This window comes from Schistocerca nitens, chromosome 2 (assembly GCF_023898315.1).
Source record: "Schistocerca nitens isolate TAMUIC-IGC-003100 chromosome 2, iqSchNite1.1, whole genome shotgun sequence".
NCBI lineage: Eukaryota > Metazoa > Arthropoda > Insecta > Orthoptera > Acrididae > Schistocerca > Schistocerca nitens.
This window is the reverse complement of record NC_064615.1, coordinates 742,834,546-742,861,120: the sequence shown is the minus strand read 5'-3', so window position 1 is coordinate 742,861,120 and position 26,575 is coordinate 742,834,546. Positions and strand designations below refer to the sequence as shown.

At 40.4% G+C, this 26,575-nt stretch overlaps 1 protein-coding gene across 9 annotated transcripts in view; it reads left to right on the top strand.

Annotated features, from left to right (window-relative positions):
• LOC126236961 (heterogeneous nuclear ribonucleoprotein R) overlaps window positions 1-26,575 on the top strand; it is a 179,829-nt gene that overhangs the window by 104,279 nt on the left and 48,975 nt on the right. For 8 of the 9 annotated variants that reach the window (XM_049946662.1, XM_049946661.1, XM_049946665.1 and 5 more), the window contains 5 exons: window positions 15,832-16,172; window positions 16,269-16,445; window positions 17,177-17,312; window positions 18,260-18,465; window positions 22,137-22,286. In XM_049946662.1, coding sequence (XP_049802619.1) covers window positions 15,832-16,172; window positions 16,269-16,445; window positions 17,177-17,312; window positions 18,260-18,465; window positions 22,137-22,286 — 1,010 coding nt within the window. Of the gene's footprint in view, window positions 1-15,831; window positions 16,173-16,268; window positions 16,446-17,176; window positions 17,313-17,678; window positions 17,815-18,259; window positions 18,466-22,136; window positions 22,287-26,575 lie in introns of all 9 variants that reach the window. The other variant, XM_049946660.1, reaches the window with a different exon arrangement.

Below are 26,575 nucleotides of genomic sequence, written 5' to 3'. Positions count from 1 at the left end.
ACTGATATTACATTCCAGTGACATAAGTGTGTTCCTGTAAAGCTGTGATTTATTTAAGGTCGTTGCACATCGACACAGAATGGTGATGGACAACAGTAACATAGGACTTGTTTAGAATACTGTAAATCCTAGCTAAACTTGTGTAATAATTGCCGTTAACTGATGTTACAGTAAAAAAAGAATCCATTTTTGGCCTTAAAAACTTGTAAGTAAATCTCGCTCGTACTACAAAAATTGGTTCAAGGAAATTTAGAAATCCAACCTCTTAAGTCTTTCGGAGATCCACTCTTGTGATAGAAAATGTTACAATAAAGGCACATTAACTCAGAATTCTGAACTAATGATGTGATTTGAACATGAGTAACGTAATTAAAATCCTGAATAACTATCTGACTGTGTGACCTCAATTTTTAGCTTACAAAGAGAATTAACCTTGTATAAATGCTGATACAGGGTGAGTCAAAAAGGATTTTACAACAGTGGTATGATGCAGAAATGTATTGAGATAACTTAGAATCTGTAGATGTGTCATTTTGGTTCGATGTGACTACCATTTGTGATGCGGCAAACATCCCACAGATATTCAATTTCTTCCCACACTCATTGCAGCAAATCAGGCGTAACTTGTGCAACGGCAGCATAGATTAGATTTTTCAGATCAGCTAAATTGTATGGTAGGTGAGGAACATAGACATGGCCTTTAATGAAACTCCAGAGAAAGAAATGCATTGTTGTCTAGTCTGGGGAATGGGGTGACCATGCAGTTGGCCTTTCATGGCCATTACACTGACCTGGGAAGTGATTATCGAGGAAACCTTGAACTGTATGTGAAGAGAGGTGGTGCACCATCTTGCTTGTAGTAAGCTGTCCCATCTCTGTTATGTTCAATGATTTGTGTAATTGAAAAAGTTTTCGAGCGTGTCCAGGTACGCTGTACCAGTGGCAGTTATCTCCATGAAGAAGAAAGGGCCATACACTTTTTTTGCTAAGGGCACAATGCAAATTAACTTGGGGCATGTCATGAATGTGTTCCATGGTTGCATGCGGATTTTCACTGCCTCGTATTCTGCAGTTGTTGGTATTCACCATGCATCCGACATGAAATGTTGGCTCATCACTGAAGATTATTGTGTTCATGAATATCTCGTTGCCCTCCATCCAGGACAACAATTCCACACAGTATTCCCTATGAGCAACCTTACCAACTATCTACCATGCCATTGTGAATCTGTGTGGTTTCAAGTGTAAATGTCTATGCAGTACTTGCAAACAGTCTTTTATGGAATGCCAGTCTCGCAAGATGCACATCGCATTGATGTTTGTGGATTTCTGGTAAACAGGGTGTATATGACCCGGGACAACCGGGAGATCCGGGAAAAACCCGGGAATTTTTTAGAATTCCGGAAATTTTTCATTGTTTCAGTTTTCAGTTAAATTTTTATGATTTTGACTGGTAAGAACCAATACTCTAACAAAGAATATTACTGTATCCTGCTTCTGCAGAATAATACTGCAGCAACAAAACATGAACGAGAGGAAAAAAAACGAAAATAAATCTTAAGTCGCAAAGGAAATGTGCCATGTACGACAACAAAACACAGTGCTCATACAGGCCTCTGCCAACAGTAAAGTGTGTCAAAGGCTTTAGGAAGACAATGCTGGGCTTCTTAACAGCAAATTGCCTCTGATGAGTGTGACGTGACAGCTGTTTATATAAGATTTGTTTTAAAGCAAGATCTTTTGATGTTTCACACGTACGAAAATACGGGCTTCCTGCGTCATCGTAGCTGAGCAGGCGCAGTGGCGCCTGTTATCTGGCGCTCTCTGGCAACTGCTGAAATGAACTTATTTCTAACAAAGTAAATTTCCTTTCATGCAAGATGAAATATGTGCGAGAATGTACGATGAATTTCTTAAATCACAAAGCGTATGACTCTCATTTAAAAATCAACTCTTTGGGAACGACCATGTAGAAGAATTTCGAACCCATATCAGACATTTATATCATTATTAAAATTTTTACTGTCACAGTTATGTGATGTATCTTAAAGTGTAACATGCGCAAAAAAGGTCAACATTATATGTGGAAGCTTAGCTTCTGTTGCAGCTTATTAATCTTAGAGACACAATATTATATGTGAAAGCTTTGCTTTTTTTGTAGCAACAATATGTATATTAATTTAAAGCATTACCTTATTTGTGTTCGCGCTACTTAAGAGTGATCCTGCTATTGGCTGACTACATCACGTGTGTTATGCTCTCACGTGACATGAGCTGTGCCTGGCTTATAAAAGGACGTCGCAATCTTGATTTCAGTGCTTCGGAAAGTAACATGCGGTGTTTGGTGGAATTCGAATTTATACCTTCGTAACCTGAAAATATGTAGCGTACAAGTTGCTGCACATTAAAGATCCTTCCAAAATGTGTTTTTTCCCCCTGAGTTTCATTTTCTAAAGTGCCGGTGTATAAAACCATAAACCATCAAAGGATTGATAAGTTTTACAGTGCCGAGGAAAAGTATAGTGTCACTTAACGCGGAAAAAATATATTTTCACCCTGGAGAAAGTGTATTTTCAACTGGGAAATCTGGGAAATTTTTTTCCTTCTCCATTTATACACCTTGGTAAAGCTCTCTCTAACCCGTTCAATGTAATCAACAACACGCGGGTGAGCTGGTGTTTCATAATGTCGCAGTGAACGACCTGTCTCAATAAAGTTCTTGTGCCAAGATTAAATTGTAGGCTTGCGGGTTCTTTAGCATGTTTGGTGCCAGTTTACGCTGAGCAGTTGTTGCAGGCTTTATTTCATGAAATCAGAACACACAGCAAGTATTATGCACACTAGTGAAAGTAGCTGTTTTACATGCTGACACTTCTGATAGCAGAATGGTGTACTGCTGCAATATGTGAATACAACTTGAGGTTGTTTGCTATAAAATGGAACTTTTATCGATTCTGTAACTTACCTCACTAAATGTCTATAACATTTCAAAGTTGGAAAGTCCTGAAACTTCCTGGTAGATTAAAACTGTGTTCTGGACTGAGACTCAAACTCAGGACCTTTGCCTTTTGTGGGCAAGTGCTCTACCAACTGAGCTACCCAAGCATGACTCACGACCCGTCCTCACAGCTTTACTTCTGTCAGTTCTTAGACTCCTACCTTCCAAACTTCACAGAAGCTCTTCTGCGGAACTTGGAGAACCAACACTCTGAAAGAAAGGGTATTGTGGAGGCATGCTTCCGTGAAGTTTGGAAGGAAGGAGATGAAGTACTGTCGGAAGAAAAGCTGTGAGGAAGGGTCATGAGTCGTGCTTGGGTAGCTCAATTGGTAGAGCATTTGCCTGCAAAAGGCAAAGGTCCCGAGTTAAAGTATCGGTCTGGTACACAGTTTTAATCTGCCAGTAAGCTTCACATCAGTGCACACTCCGCTGCAGAGTGAAAATTTCATTCTTGGAAAGTCCTTTTTGACTCACCCTGTAAGTTGCAGTAAACTCCAGTCCATACAAATGTTTAAAATTTTTGCTGTCTTAGATTGCTAAGATCAGGAAAGAAATGTCATTCTTTTAGAATGAGGAATGACATGGTAATTTGTTTTTCTTAGTTAGTATTCATTGTTGCCTTGAACTCAACAAATCCAGTCAGAAAGATTATCGTTGAGTCAGCAGCTGTCTGTTGACAGGAAGGAAGCCTTGTGCTGTGTTAACAGAGGGCCACTGGTTCATTGAATTGTACCTTGGCAACTGTTTTATCTTATGGGGTTGCAAGTTGTGTCCCCATGAACATGAACATGTCAGAAATTCAAATATTCAGTATAAGCCAAATATAGTACATGTGAATCGTAGACTTTTGTTGTTGAAATACACTGCTACACCCATAAGGCACATAGGTGCATTGATTCTCTCACAATTTGATATCCCGGGCTTTTTCACATTTCTTGTTAATTTTCCTATCTATCCTCAATGTGTGTGCTACGTACTGGAGAGTGCTATAAAAACATACTCAGAATTTTTGTTGAATAGGTTCCCCCTCCTGAGGAGTCTTTTTGTGTAAAATATGAGTGAACATGTGTGTGCACTCCCCCATGTGTTTGTGCTCCCCCATCCCACTGCACGCACTCACACAGACAAATTATTCATAGGGTGTTTTTGTAGTGTCGGTGGAAAAATTTATTCTGTTCTCATTATAAATAAAAAAACCAATTAATTTAATTCTATGTACATAATCAGTAGAGTAACTGTAATTAATATTCACTTCCAGAATGTTTGATGCTGACTGTAGGGATTTAAGTATGGTTGTGCTGGTGCGTGAGAGAAACATGAAGTCTGTGTGGCATGGCATAGCAGTTTTGAGGCACAAGCAGATTCGGACTTTCCCCCCCTCCATGTTTTCTGTCACTATTAGGTTATTCTATCAACTGAGCATGTAAAATTATAATTTAGGCAATATTTTGTTGCTTTTGCCTTTGACACTAAATGTTGGATAAAAAAAAGCAGTTTTAGTTGGTCTGGCAGTACGAACTCACGGAAACAGTTGAAAAGGCTTCAGAAACACCAGAGAAATGACAGCCAATGCACTTTAGTGGGGCACTGGATCTGAATAATAGGGAGATAGTAAAATACAGCTGAACTTGGGAGGTGGCACTATTGTCTGTATGCAGATACACCATGTAGACATTACATCAGTGTTAGTGACAGTTGGTTGTGTTGTGTGAAAGGAACCCTAAACACACAAACTAAGCATACAAAGGAAGCTAATCACAATTGCTACTTGTCCTGTTAGATTCATTCTTAATTCTTGGTGTACAGGTTTTATAAATTTTTTCTGATGTGAATTTGGTTCTACAAGAACCAGTTGAGTGACATCTAAAGTAAGCTACCTATTTTCCGAACTAGCTAGGAACTCCTTAAAGATTGATTGACATATGGGTGTGATGTAGGGACTTCTGACCATGAAGCCTCATTTTGTTGGAGTAGTAAAATTCTTAAGTGGATATGAAGATTATTATACTGATTTCTTTAGCAGAAGATGACCCAGTATGTTCCCAGATTTCAGACTATTAGTAACTGCTTGATTAATTAAAGGTATTTGTACCATGAATGCAATATATTTTTTGGCTTGGAGTGCTGTGTACAAGAATTGATGATGACGACCATCAAATAAGCATGTCAGTATGTGCATATGCTTTGAAAATACCCTGGTTTGTCTGAAAAAAAGTATGATCCAATTAGATGGTGGCTGCAAGGGCATTGTATTTGAACCGCAAGTTGATGACTGTTACATATAACGGACCAAAATGAGCTTATTGTTTAACCACAAGTGGTATCCGTTTGAATGTAACTGCGACTGCTAAGTTGGAGACAAGGTAGAAAGTATGCTGAAAAATCACCGTGACATTGCACACTGAAGATAACCTTGTACCTCTGGAAACAGATTTGTTAGGCTACAAGTAATGTACACAAAGAAAATATATTAGAAAATCTTAATGACACCTTTGTACTCTAACTCTACACAATCATCATTCCAGCTCAAGCAGTTTTCATACCTCTTAATGAGTTGACTTATTACTTCGGGGGGGGGGGGGGGGGGCGGATCTGCTGCTGAGGCTCCTGCCACAGCATTTGTTGGTGTCAGTGTTCGTAATCCAACGGCACTTTCATGTCCATGAACAGGTGAAAATTACTTTGACACAAGTCTAGGACATAAGATGGATGTTCAGAAATAACCAATTTGAAATGATACAATAATTCTTGTTTACCTGGCAGAGCATACTTGATACAAGACATGGCGTCATCTGTGATAAATGGCCTGTGCCAATTTTCTTAAGTTCTCACCACAATTTTAAGAATTGCAGCCACAGCCTTTCTGCCTGAGAGATTTTGGTGTGCTTCTTTGCAGTTCTTCCATAAGGCAGTATGACTTCACACTATTGACTGCTGTTTGTCTCTGTGATAGCATAGAAGAGTAATGTTTCATCTCCAGTCATGATTCTATGTAGTAGACTTTCTCCCTCCACATTGTAATGGGAAAGTAAGTAGTTGTTGAGTTGTATGGTTTTCAGGAATGAAATCCACCAAGCACAGAAACAGTTCTGACACTTTGAGTAATATGCAGTAAGTTATCTGTTCATTACTGACTACAGTGGACAGTCACTTCCATCATCCAAGATATGTGTGCAGCACCAATTTTGCAATGAATGTTAACAGCTTCATAAGTATTACAGACATCAAAACACTGTTACAAAGTGTAAGTTACTCCAGGTTTATAGCTCAGCATATTAATGTAAATACCGGAATTCATTCTGAAAAGCAATGGAAAATCATAATTAGGGACAGAAAATATTGTTACATTTTGTGGTCAATTTACACATTTTGGTAATTTGACGGCTTTTCTCTCTTTTAGGTTATGTATTTTAATCAAAGTTAACCATTTAGCTCATTATTTTCTTTTCTTATTTTGAAATGAGTGTAGAGTCTAATCCTGTTTATCATAGGGTTTAAGTACAACTCTCGTGGCACCAGGATTTGTGATCCTGGTTTCACAGAAAAAAAAAGAACATGGGCATAGGCAGGCAGACTTGTGACAGGAAGGCAGGGCTTGTTCTCCTGGACTGCTCCTCAGCTTTTGAGCATTCGAAGTTCTCGTTTATTCACATTTCAGGCTGCTATAAGTTGTGGTGGCTGCTGTAGCGCAACGATGTAGATAGTTACGGCGCGACGATGCAGATAGTCTGCCTGTAAATTATGGATAGATCAATGTTCAGTTCTCTGTCCACTCTTTAAGCACCTGGTCTGTCCTGTTTGTAGTGTTGTTGGCCATGGGTCTCAAGGTGCACGAAAAGGTTATGCTATATACAGATCAGGGCTTGTATGCTTTAGATTTGAACTCTGTGTTCTGCGGATTTTGTTGTTATTGAACCGTGTGGAAAAGGAGAAAATGTCGAAAAACTCCTTAAATCAGAGAAACAGTTTGTTCATCAGTGAGAGCCCCTTCTGAACAGAAACAATTATTTGTTGGAAGTTTCAATAGAGCCAAGAGGAGAAAACAAGCCAAGACAGTTTTGGAAAAAAACTTTAAATTTTTGCAGAAGCAAATATTCATCTCAAATAGTTTTTAGTAATGAGAATAAAAACTGCTTACTATCTTAATTACCCCTGTTATTATTATTATTATTATTATTATTATTATTATTGTAGTTTTTGTATCTGTTTCGTTCTTTTTTCGTTCTTTGGCAACAAACTTCATCTTCAGGCAAGTGGCTTGCCAAACTTTTAAATTTAAATGTCTAACATTTATGCCAAAAAATCTAACTTTGCAAAAAATAGCTGCTACATTTTCAGGTTCCTACATCACACACATCACATTTACGTTGCACTGACTTGCAAAGAAAAATTAAAAACATTTATTTTATAGCACTTTAAGGCAGGTAAGCTTCAGACACGCTGCAGAGAAGTTTTTTTTAAAATGACAGCAGTGTCACGATTTTTAGGTTACCTTCTGAGAGATTGTGCCACCTGTCAACACTTCATTGTTGATAGAAAATGTTGGAAAATAACTTCTCACTGTGACTTAAGTTGGAACACAGAATCCAAATAGCATTCAGTACCACAGCTGCAAACTGCTGATCATCAACTCTTGTTGGTTGCAGACGTTTGACTATGTTAACATTTTCCAATTGTGCGGACATTAGCTTTGCAGAAATAATCTAAAGATTCTTACACAGCTTCAGAGCATCAGCACTACAGAGACGTCATTCCAGGTCATTCGTGTGAAGTGAGGGGCGTCCAAGAAGACAGTCATATTAAGTCTCTGGCATGTTCTTTACAGTTAACTGACACCCAATGCTTTCATTAGACAACTTCCACATGTCATCATTGTGGAAGAATTCAATCTTTTATTCAAAATATTCTGCGTCATAAGTGGCTATGGAGAACCATGAGTTCCAGAATTTTAAAAGTGAAAGAGGAAGACCTTTCATATCTGTTCTTTTCCAACAGAAACTGCTAATACAAATGTTTCCTGTTCTCAGTGTTCAAGAAAGTTCTCTTTAAATAAATTACCATGTTGTTGTTGTCTTCAGTCCATAGACTAGTTTGATGCAGCTCTCCATGCTACTCTATCCTGTGCAAGCTTCATCTCCGAGTAACTACTGCACCCTACATCCTACTGAATCTGCTTAGTGTTTTCCTCTCTTGGTCCCCCTCTACGATTGTTACCCTCCACGTTGCCCTCCAAAACTAAATTGGTGATCCCTTGATGCCTCAGAACATGTCCTACCAACCGATTCCTTCTTCTAGTCAAGTTGTGCCACAAATTTCTCTTTTCACCAATTCTGTTCAGTACCTCCTCATTAGTTACATGACCTACCCATCTAATCTTCAGCATACTTCTGTAGCTCCACATTTCGAAAGTTCTATTCTCTTCTTGTCTAAACTATTTATCGTCCATGTTTCACTTCCATACATGGCTACACTCCATACAAATACTTTCAGAAATGACTTCCTGACACTTAAATCTATACACGATGTTAACAAATTTCTCTTCTTCAGAAACGTTTTCCTTGCCATTGCCCTTGCCAGAATATATTTTACATCCTCTCTACTTCGACCATCATCAGTTATTTTGCTCCCCAAATAGCAAAACTCTTTTACTACTTTAAGTGTCTCATTTCCTAATCTAATTCCCTCAGCCTCACCTGATTTAATGTGACTACATTCCATTATCCTCGTTTTGCTTCTGTTGATGTTCATCTTATATCCTCCTTTCAAGACAATGTCCATTCCATTCAACTGCTCTTCCAGCTCCTCGGCTGTCTCCAACAGAATTACAATGTCATTGGCAAACCTCAAAGTTTATATTTCTTCTACATGGATTTTAATTCATACTCCAATTTTTTCTTTTGTTTCCCTTACTGCTTGCTCAATATACAGATTGAATAACATCTGGGATAGGCTACAACCCTGTCTCACTCCCTTCCCAACCATTGCTTCCTTTTCATGCCCCTCAACTCTTATAACTGCAATCTGGTTCTGTTCAAATTGCAAATAACCTTTCCCTCCCTGTGTTTTACCCCTGCCACCTTCAGAAATTGAAAGAGTATTCCAGTCAATATTGTCAAAAGCTTTCTCTAAGTGTAGAAATGCTAGAAACATAGGTTTGTCTTTCCTTAACATATCTTCTAAGATAATTTGTACGGTCAGAATTGCCTCACGTGTTCCAGCATTTCTACGGAATCCAGTCAGCTCTTCCTCGAGCCGGCTTCTACCAGTTTTTTCCATTTGAATGTAAATAATGAGTCTTAGTATTTTTTAGCTGGGACATATTAAACTCATAGTTCGGTAATTTTCACACATGTCAACACTTTGGGATTGGGATTATTTTATTCTTCTTGAAGTTGAAGGGTATTTCACCTGTCTCATACATCTTGCTCACCAAATGGCAGAGTTTTGTCAGGGCTGGCTCTCCCAAGGCTATCAGTAGTTCTCCAGGGGCATTGTTTCGACTTAGGTCTAAGTGCTCTGTCAAATTCTTCACACAGTATCATATCTCCCATTTCATCTTCATCTATGTCCTCCACCATTGCCATATTATTTCCCTTAAGTACATCGCCCTTGTGTAGACCCTCTACATACTCCTTCCACCTTTCTGCTTTCCCTTCTTTGCTTAGAACTGTTTTTCCATCTGAGATCTTGATATTCATAGGGGTTGTTCTCTTCTCTCCAAAGGTCTCTCTAATTTTCCTGTAGGCAGTATCTATCTTGCCCCTAGTGCTATATGCCTCTACATCCTTACATTTGTTCGCTAGTCATTCCTGCTTAGCCATTTTGCACTTCCTGTTGATCTCGTATTTGAGACGTTTGTATTCCTTTTCACCTGCTTCCTTCGCTGAAATTTTTTTTTTTTTTCCTCCTTTCATCAATTCAGTATCTCTTCTGTTACCCAAGGATTTCTAATAGCCCTCGTCTTCTTACGTACTTTATCTTCTGCTGGCTTCACTATTTCATTTCTCAAAGTTACCCACTCTGTATTTCTTTCCCCCGTTCTTGTCAGTCATTCCCTAATGCTCTCTCTGAAACATTCTACAACCTCTGGTTCTTTCAGTCTATCCAGGTCCCATATCCTTAAATTCCCACCTTTTTGCAGTTTCTTCAGTATTGACCTACCGTTCGTAACCAATAAATTGTCGCCAGAGTCCCCATGTGCCCCTGGAAATGTCTTACAATTTAAAATCTGGTTCCTAAACCTGTCTTACCATTATATAATGTATCTGAAAGCTTCTGTTTCTCCAGGCCTTTTCCATATATACAACCTCCTTTCCTGATTCTTAAATCAAGTGTTAGCTATGATTTAGTTATTCTCTTTGCAAAATTCTACCAGGGAGCTTCCTCTTTCATTCTTTATCCCCATTCCATATTCACCTACTATGTTTCCTCTCTTCCTTTTCCTACTACTGAATTCCAGTCACCCATGACTATTAAATTTTCGTCTCCCTTCACTATCTGAATAATTTCTTTTATCTCATCATACATTTCTTAAGTCTCTTCTTCATCTGCAGAGGTAGTTGGAATATAAACTTGTACTACTGTGGTAGGTGTGGGCTTCGTGTCTATCTTGGCAATAATAATGCGTTCACTATGCTGTACGTAATAGCTTAACCGCACTACTATTTTATTTTATTTTATTTTTTTTATTCATTATTAAAACTACTCCTGCAGTACCCCTATTTGATTTTGTATTCGTAACCTTGTATTCACCTGACGAGAAGTCTTGTTCCTCCTGCCACCGAACTTCACTAATTCCTGCTATGTCTTCCTTTACCCTATCCATTTCCCTTTTTAAATTTTCTAATCTACCTACCTGATTAAGGGATCAGACATTCAACGTTCTGAACTGTAGAACGTCAGCTTTGTTTCTCCTGATTATTATCATAGTGTCCACAATTGGACTCAGTTTATGTGCCAGCACTGAACATGGTTTAATAGATCACCTGCTATTGTTTTCAAAGAGCAAGCACAAGAAAGCACACATGACCATCAGCTACAACATCTCTGGCCAGAACGCCGGCCCGAGATGCTGTAGTAGATGGTCATGTGTGCATGGGGTGTGCTTGCATGTGCGATGAATGGTATGTGTTCCTCTCTTGGCCAAAAGTCGTATGTAAGTGTCTTTTAATTGTGCCTAATTAGGTAAGCATGGAGGACAGGGGCGGGGACTGCGAATAGGTGGCACTACATGGGCATGTGAATGGTTCAGGGAGGTGCTGAGATAGTCCACGCATTTGCCATGAACACTGTGTCTTGGTGGCTTAGTGGCTAACACAACTTAGTAAGCAAGAGATCTGGGTTTGAGTCCCAGTGTGGCACCCATTTTCACTTTGAGTAACTGATTCCACACAAATTCCTGATGCAGCTTGCATTTTAATGATGAGGTGAACTAATTGTACCAAGAATTGTAGAAACTAATAAACGACAGCAAATCCCACAACAAAATGATAGTGGGGCATTTGAGTGTGAAGTAGGACAAAAAGTTAAAGGACAGTTCTTCAGTGGGAAAATGGGTAAAATACCAGAAATGATACATGGTGTTTTTTTTGTTAGGGTTTGTTATGATGAACAGTATGTTTATCACTATATTTTTAACAAGTGATAAGGAAAATGGGCAGAATGTGACAACCACTACAAAATCTTGAGTGTTCCATAGGCTTGTAGGATATAGCCTAAAAATACAGCAGTCAGAAAAAGTACTCAACAAGCAGGAAATCAAAAATGTAGGAATATGGGAATGTAGTTCAAAATTATGGTATGTAACAAATTAAATTGAAGCAAGAAGTTTGACATCTTAGAAAATGAAGAATATATTGACAAAGAAAAAAATTATGATTATCTAACTAAGGTTCTATACAAACTTGAAAAGATATTGCAGGAGGTATCATTAAATTAAACAACAGAAGTCTAAACTATAACAAGGCAACATTAAAAGTGTTTAGAGATGTGATGATAGGAAATTGATAGTGTATGCTGAATCAAACAAAGCTCTTTAGAAATGTCCTCAAGAAAAAATGGCAAAGGAGAAAACCAAAAACAGTATGTATAGTGAAAAGAGAATGTTTGGTAGACATAACATTTAAAGTTGCGCAAGGTACAGTAACTAATAACAAAGAGAGGACTATACAGGGACACTTTAAGTGTCTGTAGTTCCAGAGATGAGCTGGAAAGGCAGGTAGTTATAATGTAAACAATGATTTTTTGGTAATTAAAGCTAGATATTGTGATAAAGTAATTTGAAGAAACTAGAGGAATGTACCGGGATTTGATGGCATTTCAGTATCAATAATTAAAACTAGGGGAAATGTAGCATTAAACTGAGCTGCAAAATGTCTGGAAGGAGGACAATCCCACAAAACTGGGACTCTGCTGCAATTGTACAACACTAAGAAGGAAAGAGACAGGAAGACTTAGGTGTCTCGTAACTGTAATGTAGAAGATACATACTACACTCATTATCAAGCCCAGTCAGTACATTGGGAGATGTGCCATCACCAGAAGTTGACACTGGGCGCAGTGGCTGATGCGAGCGACTGCAAAGGCATTTCCCATACAGCCGCTTCCATCAGCCTAGTGCGCTGGGTGTCAACTTTGTTTGCACTTGTAATATCTTGGCATCTCTTAAAGGACATTCCGGAATCTCCAAACTGGGAACCAGGTACATTTTGTGGCTGAACAACATACATTTTACAGGTAGCTTTGTGATGTTTGCCTCTAGCTTTGATTAATTTAAGCAACAAGTGGAAGAAATTAATAGAACAAGTTTGAAAGCAGGACTGTAAAAGAAGGAAGGAACGAAGGAAGATTGGGTTTAACATCCTGTCGACATTGAGAAGGGAGCACGAGCTCAGATTGTGTCAAGGATGGGGAAGGAAATCACCTGGAGTGATTTAGGGAAATAACGGAAAACCCAAATTTGGATGTCCAATCGCAGATTTCAACCGTCACCCTCCCGAATGAGAGTTCATTGTGCTAACCGCCGCACCCCCTTGCTCAGTGCAGGACTGTAAATCAATTACATTAAGACAAATAATAAACACACCAAAAAGTAATTTTTTCCAATTATGAAGTCGTGGAACCAGTTATGAGAGATTTTGCAGTGAAAGTAAATGGAAGAGTAATTTTCAGGAAGTCAAATGATATCATCAAAATTTGTACCTTCTGATTACCACAGCAGTAATTTGCAGCCACAAATAGATTTATAGTGGAATCCTGACCTTTCAGAGCTTGTAGATGGAATGATTTACTACCTTGAATCAGATATGTTGCTACAAGGGCGGCATATAGCTCTTTTGGAATAATATGTGTGTAATTAAAGACGTATTGCATCTTCCCAAAAAGATGTGCCTCTCCTTCGCAAGCATTGCTAATTTACATGATTCCCTTAATCTCTAGAAGCTAACACAGCAGAAAGAGCTTATTTCAAAGAATTGAAGTGGAATTTCATTCTCAGTCAGTGTAAACACAGTAAGATTGGATGGTGTGAATGTTGGCAACGAAATGAAATTATTGTCCGTTCCTAATACTTAATAGGCTTCTGGTGCTCACGTTCTCAATAACTTTCGTAGCTAATCATCCTTTGTATGTTGATTCTGTGCAAAAGAATTTATGAAGCAGTGTGTTTCTAATGCGGCTGTAGACTTCATCGGTATTGAAGAATCCGGCTTTTTCTGTTGATGAATTTACCGTTCAGTCTTTGACTCAGATTAGCAGTCATGGTAAAGTTTTTGAAGATGGTTTGGTCATGGTTTCTGGTATCCCTCTTTAAATGCTATAAACCAACTGGATAAACTTAAAGATCACTTAACAGATGAGCATATGCAAGCTACTGTTACTGTATTATTTACATGCACTTATTTATTGTTCACTCTAAGAAGACTCTCAGCATGATGGTTGACAGGAGAAGCTACTAAGGTAGAAGTCAACATATGGCTTCAGACCCATGTTCGTTTGTTTCCAGTTGCTACCTATGTTGCTTTCAATACCAGGTGCAAACTGTCTTTGTTGAAAATATAAGTAAATTTAACTGTTTCAAACTCAATTTTACACACAACAGTTCTGTGATTTTTAATTTCGTGTATTGTGTCTTAATTTGCGGGTACATAGACTCGTTGAGAACATGGTTGTCTGACAACTACGATTGTCTAGGTTGGGTTTAACAGAGAGCTGTTGGTAATAAAACACAGCATTCGACATCTATCGATAGACTTGCTCTTGGCAGTCACCATTCAGGCTCTTCTTAAAGTGAACAATTAATAAGTACCATCAGTATTAGACAGCAGTTTTACCAATTTTGTATGCTAAATCTGTGCACTTAACACGTTTTCATTTAAATGCTTCTTAGGTTATTTTCAGCACAAAACAACATGTAGACAATTATTTGAATTACTGCAGCTAGGCTACATGTGCAAGATGTTATTGTCTATGTCAGATTTATTGAGAAGTGGAGCAATCAGCTGCCAAAATCCTCTTTGTTGCAGTAGAGTGACTTGCTAATTGTTTCATTACTTGAAGTACGTCAAATTATCTATTGGAAACAAGAGTAAAAATTACATCCAAAACAGTTGACAGCAGTATGTTCCATCAATCCATTTTAATTCTTAAACATGCTAAACAGGTACATTTAAAGTTGTATTCATAATTATTGTTTTCCCGAGTTAATAGTAGTTTACCGAATTGAGTATTATGTAATAGCAAATGTGTGAAGGAGTGTCTGTGGCAACTCTGGGGATTATTGACATGGTTGTCGCTTTGTATGTTCACCACACATAGTGGTGAAAATACATTATTTAAATTGAATTGTGATCTGGGTTCTGGTTGCAACTGGTATTTGCAGAGCTGAATACAATTGAAGATGCAACTGTGTATCATTAATTTTTTGGTTGTTCAACTGATAGGTTGTGGGCTTGTATGAAAAGCTTTTTCAGTGTTGTGCAATGTACCTAATATTTTGAAAATGGATTTGTGTCAAGATCTTAGATTGTAGATTTTCTGTTAGCTATAGGTGGCTTGGTGTTAAAAGCCTATTATGTTGTGATTGAAGAGATCTAATGCCTCAAAAACTGTTATACCTCAAATCTGCAGAGTCTGTCCTCATTGATGCTGTGTCTGCTGCTGAACTTTTGAGTCTACCATGACTTGGAAATTTGTGAAAGATAATTGAATTTTCCATTAGAATAATACACTTTGTGTTGCTGAAGGAGTGCCTCTTTAAGTGCTGCAAAGTTTATTTACAACATAGGCCTGATCTTGCTTAATCCTTTTTATTGCTTGAAGTGATTAAAGGATAGTGTTTTCTCGTGGTTTTTGTACGTTTTACAACACAGCTATTAACAGTGTGATGATCTTTGAGCTTCAATTAAGTGACCCTGTTTTCAGGTAAGTGTGGCTCTCACGTGTGGGAATGATTTGTTAGCAAAATGCCAAGTTTCACCATGGTGTCGATGATATACCCCATGGATAAGCCAGTCCCATGGCAGGATAAGCCAGTTCCACGGCAAGAGTATGCCATCACCACCAGGACCTTGCTAAATAGAGTGCTGTCTTGTTCAAACCAACCTTTGGGTTCTTAGCTTCACTTTTTATGTAGGTCTATAAAAAAAAGTATACTTTTATTGAAGGGGGACATGAGCAGTAGGTGCAAAGTGAGAATAAAGAGTTTACTGAGTCTGTTAATTTATTTGGATGCAGTATAAAATTGTCAGTTTGTAATCTGTAAACGTTTCTAAACATGGACCACTGCATTCTTTTAATGTTGAAATAAAATTGATTTGTTGTCATTATTTTCGTAGGTAAACTTGCTCACGTTGATTTGGATGAACGTGCTTTGGATGCTCTGAAAGAATTTCCGGTAGATGGTGCACTGAACGTTCTGACACAGTTTCTTGATTCAAATTTGGAACATGTTTCAAATAAGTCAGCATATTTGTGTGGTGTAATGAAAACTTATCGCCAGAAAAGCCGTGCAGGCCAGGGTTCAGGCTCTGGTACTGTTGCAAAAGCACCAGATGAGGACAAAATTAAATCAATTTTGGAACGCACTGGATATACATTGGACGTAACTACAGGGCAGCGGAAATATGGTGGACCTCCACCTGACTGGGAGGGACCAGCTCCTGGTAACGGCTGTGAGGTGTGTAATAAATAGATAATTTCTACGTAATTGTTTATGAAAATTCGTTTACTTGTTTTGTATATTTGGATACAATGCTGTTCGTTGCTGTTTCAGGTTTTTTGTGGCAAGATACCAAAAGACATGTATGAAGATGAGCTCATTCCTCTGTTTGAAAAATGTGGCACTATTTGGGATCTAAGGTTAATGATGGATCCCATGACAGGCCTTAATAGGGGATATGCTTTTATTACTTTTACTACTAGGGAGGCAGCACAGCAAGCAGTCAAGGAGGTAATTGTGAGACTGAACTGTTTGTAGGTGTCAATACTTGTCTATAAAGTAATGTATTGTTTGAGTTACATAATTGATGTTTGTTTTAATATGTCTACAAATAATTATCTCTGGTAACAAACTCACTTGTTAGTTTAAACATTGGAAAATTATCCTTGACATTTGATTTGGCATATATTTGTACTTGTGAATCAGTATTGAAGTTTGGCTCAAAAACTGAGTGAGTTTGAATACTCTGAGAACATACAATGTTCGCTTGTTGTACTTGCTATATTGGATGTCTGTCAGTAGTAGAATAAGTTTTGCTTCCAGATCTCCTCTTTGCTCTGTGGGCAAAATTGGGACTGGACAAACAGTTGATCAGTGTTCCCAAATTCAAACTCATACAGTAGTGCTCTTAGGTGATGGCTGGAGAAGTCACTCCTTCTTTCTGAGTTACAGTTTCCGTGTAGTAGCTACTATAATATCTTACATGGTAGTTTGTTGAAGTTTAGTAGTTCTGAAAATAAATAATAAAAAAGTGTAAGATTTGTTACTGGTTGTACTTCTCTCATTCAAAATTTGAATCCATTAAAATTTTAAGGAGAGAGCATGCCTGTTTCAGTAGAATATTGGTACAGAATTGTGAAGTTAGCTCTTATTAGTCCCTAAATTTACTGATCGTCTTTTTTGAACTTGTTGTTGCTCACTCACCAAAATTTGGCATGTGTGTGTTTCTCTTCATCCCACAGCTTGATAATCATGAAATCAAACCTGGCAAGAGTCTGAAAGTTAACATTAGTGTTCCAAATCTGCGACTTTTTGTGGGCAACATTCCAAAGTCTAAAGGCAAAGAGGAGATTCTGGACGAGTTTGGTAAATTAACAGGTAATGTGTAAAGAAAGAGACAAAAATTGATGTAGTTTAGAGACAGCAGGGGTTGGATTGGGCCCACATCACAGCTGTGCCTCTCAGCTTGTTAGTTAGTTGCCCCATCCATTTGATGAATGTATGAAATTGCCAAATATTCAAGCCAGGTGGCAGAGAAATTACCTACTGAGGTACCTGCCTTGCACAATTTAATTTGTGAGGATGGGTGCGGCTTGCTAACATTCAGACGGGCAGAGCTTCCTGAGGCTCTGTCCCATTCCCACCCTCACTGTCAAAGCAGACCAGCCAATAAAGCAGGCATAAGAGCACCCCACAGGCGAGGCAAGCTTAATTGGCGCACTTCCTTCCCCATTGTTCTTACAGCTGAACGATTACGAAATTCGGAAAGGCAAAAAGATTGGTGTTACAGTATCATATAACAATCATCGCTTATTCGTTGGGAATATACCCAAGAATCGAGATCGTGACGAGTTGTTTGAAGAATTTTCAAAACACGCACGTAAGTTGAGATTATCGCTTAAGCCGATAAGTCATTTTGTTTGAAAGTTTGATTGGCTTGAACTAAAAGATTGGCTGGATAGAGAACTGCATTATGCTAACATTTGCCTTTCTAAGTTGTGCTCCATTCACTGATTTGAGCACGGTGGGTGGGAATGATGGATGGTGTAAAAGAATTATCTTTGATACATACACGACTTTTTTCCATGTAAATCATAATTGACTTAATTTTCGTAATTATTAATGTGAATTGTATCAAGTTGCATGATTTTTAGTTTTTATATATAGTCATGTGTTGTAAGCAGGCGTGCTCAGTCCGCAACTCTTGCTGCTGAGGAACTTTTAAATGGTAAAAAGAGCAATGGATATAGGTTTAAGAATTGAATTTACATATGAATGCCTTGATTCTTATGCTAATGTGCTGCCATGATTGATTCTTCCTCCAGCTGGTCTGACAGAAGTGATTATATACAGCTCACCTGATGACAAGAAGAAGAATCGTGGCTTTTGTTTTTTGGAATATGAATCCCACAAAGCAGCATCCTTAGCTAAGAGACGGCTAGGTACTGGCCGTATAAAGGTGTGGGGATGTGATATCATTGTTGATTGGGCAGATCCCCAAGAAGAGCCTGATGAGGCTACAATGTCAAAGGTATGTTTGGTGCAGGAGGTGTGATCATATTAGTTGCTTCATACTAGTTCCACATATGTATGGAAATTAATTAGGAAAATAACAGTGCTGTGATTTAGTGTTATTTCTCTGCAGCGATAGTTTTCCACCTTATGTGTATCATAATGAAGTGAACTGTTCAGTTTGCTGAAGTGGCAATAACCATTGTAATAAACATTTACTTCTCATCTGATGTGGCTCCTTTGTTTTTGCAGTAATGAAAAGTTGTTTATTTTATTTTTGTAAGACAAATAGAGTATATGAGGTCTGTTTAAAAAATTCCAGAACTTTTTTTCTTTGCTTTCCTCTTACTTACTGTGCACGGCCTCTATTGAAATAATCTCCTCCACAATTGGTACGTCACTCCCAACACCATTTCCAATCCTGGAAGCAGTCGTGGCAGGCCACTTGCCATGCGTGAATTTTCTTTTATCTTTTCTGTCATTGCAAATATTTGTCTTATGAACTAGCTTTTTAACTTTGGAATGCAGTGGTCATTTCTGGACAGTACGGAGAATGAAGCAGCACAGTGTTGTTCTTTGTGCAGTCGTCACGCACCAACAAGGATGAATATGTGGGTGCTCTATCATAATGCAAGAGCCATAGATTGTCTCGCCGCGTTTCAGGCCATTTCCTTGTCACATTTTCTCCCAGACATTGCAACACATTCTGGTAGTACCATTAGTTAACAGTTTGTCCCTGTGGGAAAAATTCGTGATGAACTGTCAGTATGGCATTGACATTTGACCTGCCCTGAAGAAGCTTTCTCGACCTATTGCAAAGATGCGAATTCGTGATGAACTGTCATTATGGCATTGACATTTGACCTGCCCTGATTTAACATTCCACGTGGGAAAAATATATCTAAAAACACAGATGATGTGACTTACCGAACGAAAGTGCTGGCAGGTCGATACACACACAAACAAACACAAACATACACACGAAATTCAAGCTTTCGCAACAAACTGTTGCCTCATCAGGAAAGAGGGAAGGAGAGGGAAAGACGAAAGGATGTGGCTTTTAAGGGAGAGGGTAATGAGTCATTCCAATCCCGGGAGTGGAAAGACTTACCTTATGGGGAAAAAAGGACAGGTATATACACACACACACACACACACACACACACACACACACACCCATCCGCACATACACAGACACAAGCAGACATTTGTAAAGGCAAAGAAACTCTTTGCCTTTACAAATGTCTGCTTGTGTCTGTGTATGTGCGGATGGATGGATGTGTGTGTGTGTGTGTGTGTGTGTGTGTGTGTGTGTGTGTGTGTGTGTGTGTGTGTGTGTGTGTGTGTGTGTATACCTGTCCTTTTTTCCCCATAAGGTAAGTCTTTCTGTTCCCCGGATTGGAATGACTCCTTACCCTCTCCCTTAAAAGCCACATCCTTTCGTCTTTCCCTCTCCTTCCCTCTTTCCTGATGAGGCAACAGTTTGTTGCGAAAGCTTGAATTTGGTGTGTGTGTTTGTGTTTGTTTGTGTCTCTCGACCTGCCAGCGCTTTCGTATAAAAGGAGCTTTCTTGACCTATTGCAAAGATGCTTCAACATCATGACCATAGACTATCTTATCACCAGTTATGATTCTCTTAAGGGCTATCTACATTTACACAGATACTCCGCAAGCCATAGTACGGTGTGAGGTGGAGGGTACACTGCACTACTCGTTATTTCCTTTTCTGTTCCACTAGCAAATAAGAGTGAGGGAAAACAGGCTGTCTGTATGCCTCCGTATGAGCCCTGATTTCTCTTATATTATCGTCGTGGCCCTTGCGCGCAATATATGTTGGCGGCAGTAGAATCGTTCGGCAGTCTGCTCGTAATGCCGGCGCTCTAAATTTTCTCAATAGTGTTATTCAAAAAGAACGTCATGTTCCATCCAGGGATTCCCATTTGATGTCCTGAAAAATCTCTCTAACACTTACTTTTGTTCGAACCTACCAGTAACCAATCTAGCACCCCGCCTTTGAATTGCATCGATGTTTTCCTTCGATCTGACCAGTTATGGATCCCAAACACTCCAGCAGTACTCAAGAATAGGTCGCACCAGTGTTCTATATGCAGTCTCCCTTACAGGTGAACCTCTCTTTCTGAAAATTCTCCCAATAAATCAAAGACGACCAGTTGCCTTCCCTACCGCAGTTTTCACATGCTGGTCTCACCTCGTATCACTTTGCAGTGTTATCCCCAGATATCTCGATGACTTTAAGCGGAACAATAGTGATACTGTATCCAAACATTACAGATTTGTTCTTCCTACTTGTCCCCATTAACTTACATTTTTCCACATTGAAGGCTAGCTGCCATTCATCACACCAACTGGAAATTTTGTCCAAGTTGTGCTGTACTTCCTACAGTCACTCAACTTCAACACCTTACTGTACACCGAGACGTCATTAGCAAACAACCACAGATTGCTCCCCACCCTGTCAGAGAACAACAGGGGTTGTATCACACTTCCCTGGGGCACTCCTGACGATACCCTTGTCTCTGATGAACGCTTGCCATTAGGACAACATATTGGGTTCTATTATTTAAGAAGTTTTCTAACCACTTGCATATCTATGAAATTATTCCATATGCTCTTACTTTTGTTAACAGCCTGCAGTGGGACACCGTGTCAAATGCAACATCTCCTTCTCATTTGCGCAATCGATAAGCTCTTCACAGATTGCGAGGCTAAGGTCATTGTGGTCTTGACTCGAGCTGTAGGACGAACTTGGTGGCTACTCAAAGCATATCAAGATACTGTGTCAAGATTTCATGACATGACCCAACTGAAATGTTACAATCTCTTGGACAGTCAATTTTTGATTGGCACACACAATTCGTTGACATTCCTGACATGAACATTGTCAGTAGACGTTAAGGACGTCCTGACCGAGGGTCATCTTAACTTTCAACCGATCATTTTTAAATACGTGAGCCTTTCGTAACACCAAGTGTGGTTTAAGTTCTTATCACCATTATCACCTGCATCATTTGGTGTGTGTCTCTGCAAAGGTTTTCTTGAGTTTCACGAAAAATTTAATGCAGACGTGTTGCTCCTCGAACCCTGCCATCTCAAAATTCCTGAACAGTGTGACGCAACATTCTACTCAATACAGCACTGAATGGTAACCAACAGATATGCAGCAATAGGTCTTCCGGCAGTTGCACATTAAATACAGGTGTGTGCAGGGATGTCAGTCACATTCCGCTCCAACACACCAGTGACGTGAAATGACAATTGTTCCGGAATTTTTTTGAACAGACCTTGTACAAGTAAAAATTTAGAAAACTTCGTAAACCAGTTGACATATTTGATATGCAAGATGAACTTTTTGTCCTGTTATGTTTATTTTCAACACAGGTATAACTTACCGAACCCCAGTAAATGAAAATGGTACTTACTGTAAGGTTGTATTGTGGGATGCATAGGTATGTTAAAAGCTGTACTCATTGACTGATTTCTGAGATATGTTTTGTTCGGGGGGGGGGGGGGGGGATGGTCGTGTAGTTAAGTTGATAGTATACTCTTCCAGGACCAACATAGTAATTGTTTTGGTGAACTGAGACGTAGATACCAAATTAACTAGTGCATCTGAAATTAATCTGATAGCTATCTACTAGATGATTTTTCATAAATTTTCTTCGGTTGTAGGTAAAGGTGCTGTATGTAAGGAATCTCACGCAAGACTGTTCTGAAGAAAAACTGAAAGAATCATTTGAAGCTTATGGAAAAGTGGAAAGAGTGAAGAAAATCAAAGACTACGCTTTTATCCATTTTGAAGACCGGGAAAATGCAATAAAGGTGAGTGCCATAAATATATAGGAGCAGTAATAATTGAACAACCTTTCAGTTGATCAGTACTTCACATTTGCGGTCTGCAGCAGTGTTTAAGGCATAGTTAGTGCCTGTGTTCAATTACCTCATGCCATTAACGGATGCTATTTTGCAAAAGTTCAGTCCTACCTTTCCAGTTTCCTTGATCTGTGCTGTCTATAAACAGGAAGTTTTGTATGTTTCTGAATCTAAAATATCTAGTCCGGGGTTGCCGCATATTCTGGAAACAGGGAATATCAAATATATCAGGAACATCAGGGAAATATGAGGGAAACTTGAAGAAAATTTGAAGGAAAAAAAAAACACTGGAAAATCACATTTTTGTCTCAGTAAATGAAATGACTTGTTTATTGAGGTGTCGTGCGCTGTCGCTGGCTGGGTGCAGCTGAGTATGTGTGCGGCTTCCCTACTCCCTCATTACTACTGCTTAGCCCCCTTCGTACCACTTCCCTCAGCAGGCAGGCAGTATTGCCACCACTTCTTGTCGCTAGCCTAGCAGCTGCCAATGAGATGCATGATGAATGGTTAGTTTGGATGTGTTTCTCAGAGACTGTAGACGCAAAAGCTATGGCCGAAAATGGTCTTTTCTACGTTTCTGTCTGTGGCTCAGCAATCGTCTTTATGGTGAGTTGCTACCTATCCTCATTATTATTGATTCTCAGAGTATTTGAACAAGTTATCTGTTGCATGGATTGATCACCACGGTTCATTTCATTGACATGCTATCTGTGGCTCATGAATAGCTAGCCACAGAAGTGCTTTCTGTGATGGGCCAAAACTGCAGGCTGTTTTTGCGGGTATCTGTAATGGATTGGGCCTGCCAATCTGAAGCCATTCGATTCCCACTAACGTGCAGGCCCTGCCCGTTGTATCTAGTCTCGCCAATCTGGTTACAGGCTGGGTCTGCTTGTGCGTGACTTATTGCAGCAGATTTTTATGGTTTATCCATGAACCCAGGACTCAATAGGCCAGAGACCATGGGTGGTGCATTTCAGGAATTGCGACTGTCTCATTGCAAGCACATTGTGCAGTGTGGTGTTTTAAAGGCATTTTATTTGTTCTAGCAACTTTTGGCACTTCAAAAGTAGTTTCTATGTTAGAATGCATGGACGATAAGAAGAAGAAAATTTTGTCATTTGCTAGCGGTTTGTTCATTATGTACTCATACATTTCTCAAAAGAAAAATCACACAACACCTGTAAGATATAAATATTACACAGTGGGCAATAACCGACAGTAGTGTTGATAATAGAACCAACATTTTATTGGCGGTCACCTACAGTGTTGGTTTACACAATTCTTTCCTGCCTTATACACTTATTTCAAGAGGCCTACTTTTTTGAGGTTATTTCTGAAATCGATGAAGGTATTTTAAACCTGTCCTGTGACTCCAAGGAAATGTGTGTTTTTGTCACCAAATATGTTGTTTTATTGAAATAAAATAACATCAGTGGGTCTTAATGAAATACATAGGCCATTTGGCTTGCTTTCTTCATCTAAAAACAGTTCATTACAAAAGATGTTGATGTTAGTACTTAAAATTTTTTGCTCATATCAAAAAACACCATCTGCTTGCAAGTTTTTTTTTAGTTTTTTTTCCTCATGTGCACTGATCTTTCTTGTACCATAGCTGAAAAGACAGATTGTCAACTTATGTCTTAACTTGCCCTTATCTCAGAATTGGTCAGGGAAGAATTCTATTACTAGTCTGGAAAGCAGGGAATCTCACATGGGGAAACTTGCGGTAACCCTGTAGTCCTCAAATTACTGTGTGTAGATTGTTTGTGTATGTAGAAAATGTGTTACTTATGTGCTAAAACCATGATACATTAAGGGGCATTTTCAAAACGTTTTGTCCCCCTGCGGGTTCGGGGGTAAGAATAGGCCCGCGGTATTCCCGCCTGTCGTAAGAGGCGACTAAAAGGAGTCTCAAATGTTTCGGCCTTATGTGATGGTCCCCTCTCGGGTTTGACCTCCATCTTTCTAAATTATTCCGAAGAGCGAGCCAATTGGGGAAGGGCGCCTTACGTGGTGCACTGTATCCGTCGTGCACTTAGAACTTTAGCCGGCTTTCTCGTCGTTGCAATGGTGTCCCGCTCGTTTTCGATCTCTTGGGCGATTACCACGCTGCACTCTGCAGTGTTTCTTTTATCTGCGACGACGACTTTGGTCAGTTTTGCACCTAAGATCCAGCACGGTAGCCAGTCCGTTGTGGTGGGGCCGCCATGTACCCTCTTGGTTGTAGCCCCCTGACAACACAGGGATCGCTCTACTGATGCCTGCGCCGTTAACTCCCCACGAATGCCAAGGAGTAGATGCCCATCTCCTTGGGGCATCAGGACTCCCGGCAATGGCCGTCCTGCCAGGTGGCTATTGCTGCGGCTGGGTGGCGCCCGTGGGGAGGGCCCTTGGTCGGAGTAGGTGGCATCAGGGCGGATGACCCGCAATGAAGCGTGGTACATCGTCTCTCGCTGGTGGGCCTCCACCAGCAGTCTCTAAGCGATCGAGGTCTAACCTCAACGGGAAGAAATTTGATCCGAGATCGTTTCCCTCCCTCGCTACTCCATGGGAGGAACGTCTTGCTACAACAGGCAGTGGAGAATATTCACCCCGGTACCTCGTGTGTACACGGGTTGATGGAGAATCGTTTATGTCGACAAAGCCCCAGTTTTTTGTGGAGCATTTAGAGGACAAGTTCGGGGAGGTGGAGGGCTTGTCCAAGATGCGCTCTGGTTCTGTGCTCATCAAAACGGCATCCTCTGCCCAGTCACGGAGGTTGCTCAATTGTGACAAGTTGGGGGATGTTTCAGTTAGCATCACGCCGCATAAGAGTCTCAACATGGTCCAGGGTATTATATTCCACAGGGATCTTCTTCTGCAGTCCGACGATGAATTACGCGCCAACCTCGAACGACGAGGTGTTCACTTCGTCCGGCGCGTCCATCGGGGTCCGAGGGATAATCAGGTAGCCACCGGTGCCTTCATCTTGGCCTTTGAGGGTGATGTTTTACCCGAAAAGGTTAAGGTGATGGTTTACCGTTGTGATGTGAAGCCATATATCCCTCCTCCGATGCGGTGTTTTAAATGCTGGAAGTTCGGGCACATGTCATCTCGGTGTACTTCCAGCATCACGTGTCGGGATTGTGGACGTCCTTCGCATCCTGATACTCCATGTGCCCCGCCTCCTATCTGTGTTAACTGCGGAGAACACCATTCCCCCTGCTCGCCGGACTGTAGGATCTTCCAGAAAGAACGGAAGATAATGGAATATAAAACCCTTGACCGCCTGACGTACTCTGAGGCTCGGCGGAAATATGAGAGACTCCATCCTGTGCCAATGAAGTCAACGTACGCCGCTGCTGCTACGACGGTTCTTCCATCTCCTGTGTCGTCCCATACGGTTGGTTCTGTGATTGGTCAGCATCCAAAACCCCCCTTGCTTGTGGGGGGCACTTCACACCCTGTTGCTCCTGCTCCATCTCCTCCAGGAGCAACACCCTCAAAACCATCGGGGACATCAGCTCCCCCTTCCCAGCCGGAGAAGCGTAAGACTTCTTCGGCTACTCTCGCCAGGAAGGGATCCCTTGGGGACCTCCCTTCGCAAGTCCCGACCAGTGGAAAAGCTGACGCCCGCAAGGGCTTGAAACAACCGCCAGTCCCTGGTCGTCGGGCCTCGCGGTCGTCGTCTGTCCCTGAGACTGACCCAGTGAAGTCCATGAAGCCTGAACCACCGAAGGCACAGCGCGACAAGCTGAAAAAGAAGAAAGTCCCCAAGACCAACGATGTTGCGGTGGCACCCATCCCACCGCTTCCTACAAGCTCTGCCTCTGACGACGAGGTGGAGATTCTTGCGTCCGCTGAGGACCTCGCTCTTGCCGGTCCCTCGGACGCAATGGATGGCATTTGCACGGGTGCTCCATCGGAGGCAGCAGGTGACCCTGCGGCGTAATCTGCCTTCCCAGTCCCGTCACGCCTTTCCCAGCCATGGACAACACCATCCTCCAGTGGAACTGCAGCGGTTTCTTCCACCATCTAGCTGAGCTCCGCCAACTTATCAGCCTTCACCCTTTCTTTTGCATTGCTCTCCAGGAAACTTGGTTTCCAGCAATGCGAACCCCCGCCCTCCGTGGCTATCGGGGTTATTTTAAGAACCGAGCAGCTTATGAAAGGGTGTCTGGTGGCGTCTGCATATATGTCCTTCACACTCTGCACAGCGAGTCTGTCCCTCTCCAGACGCCTTTAGAGGCTGTCGCTGT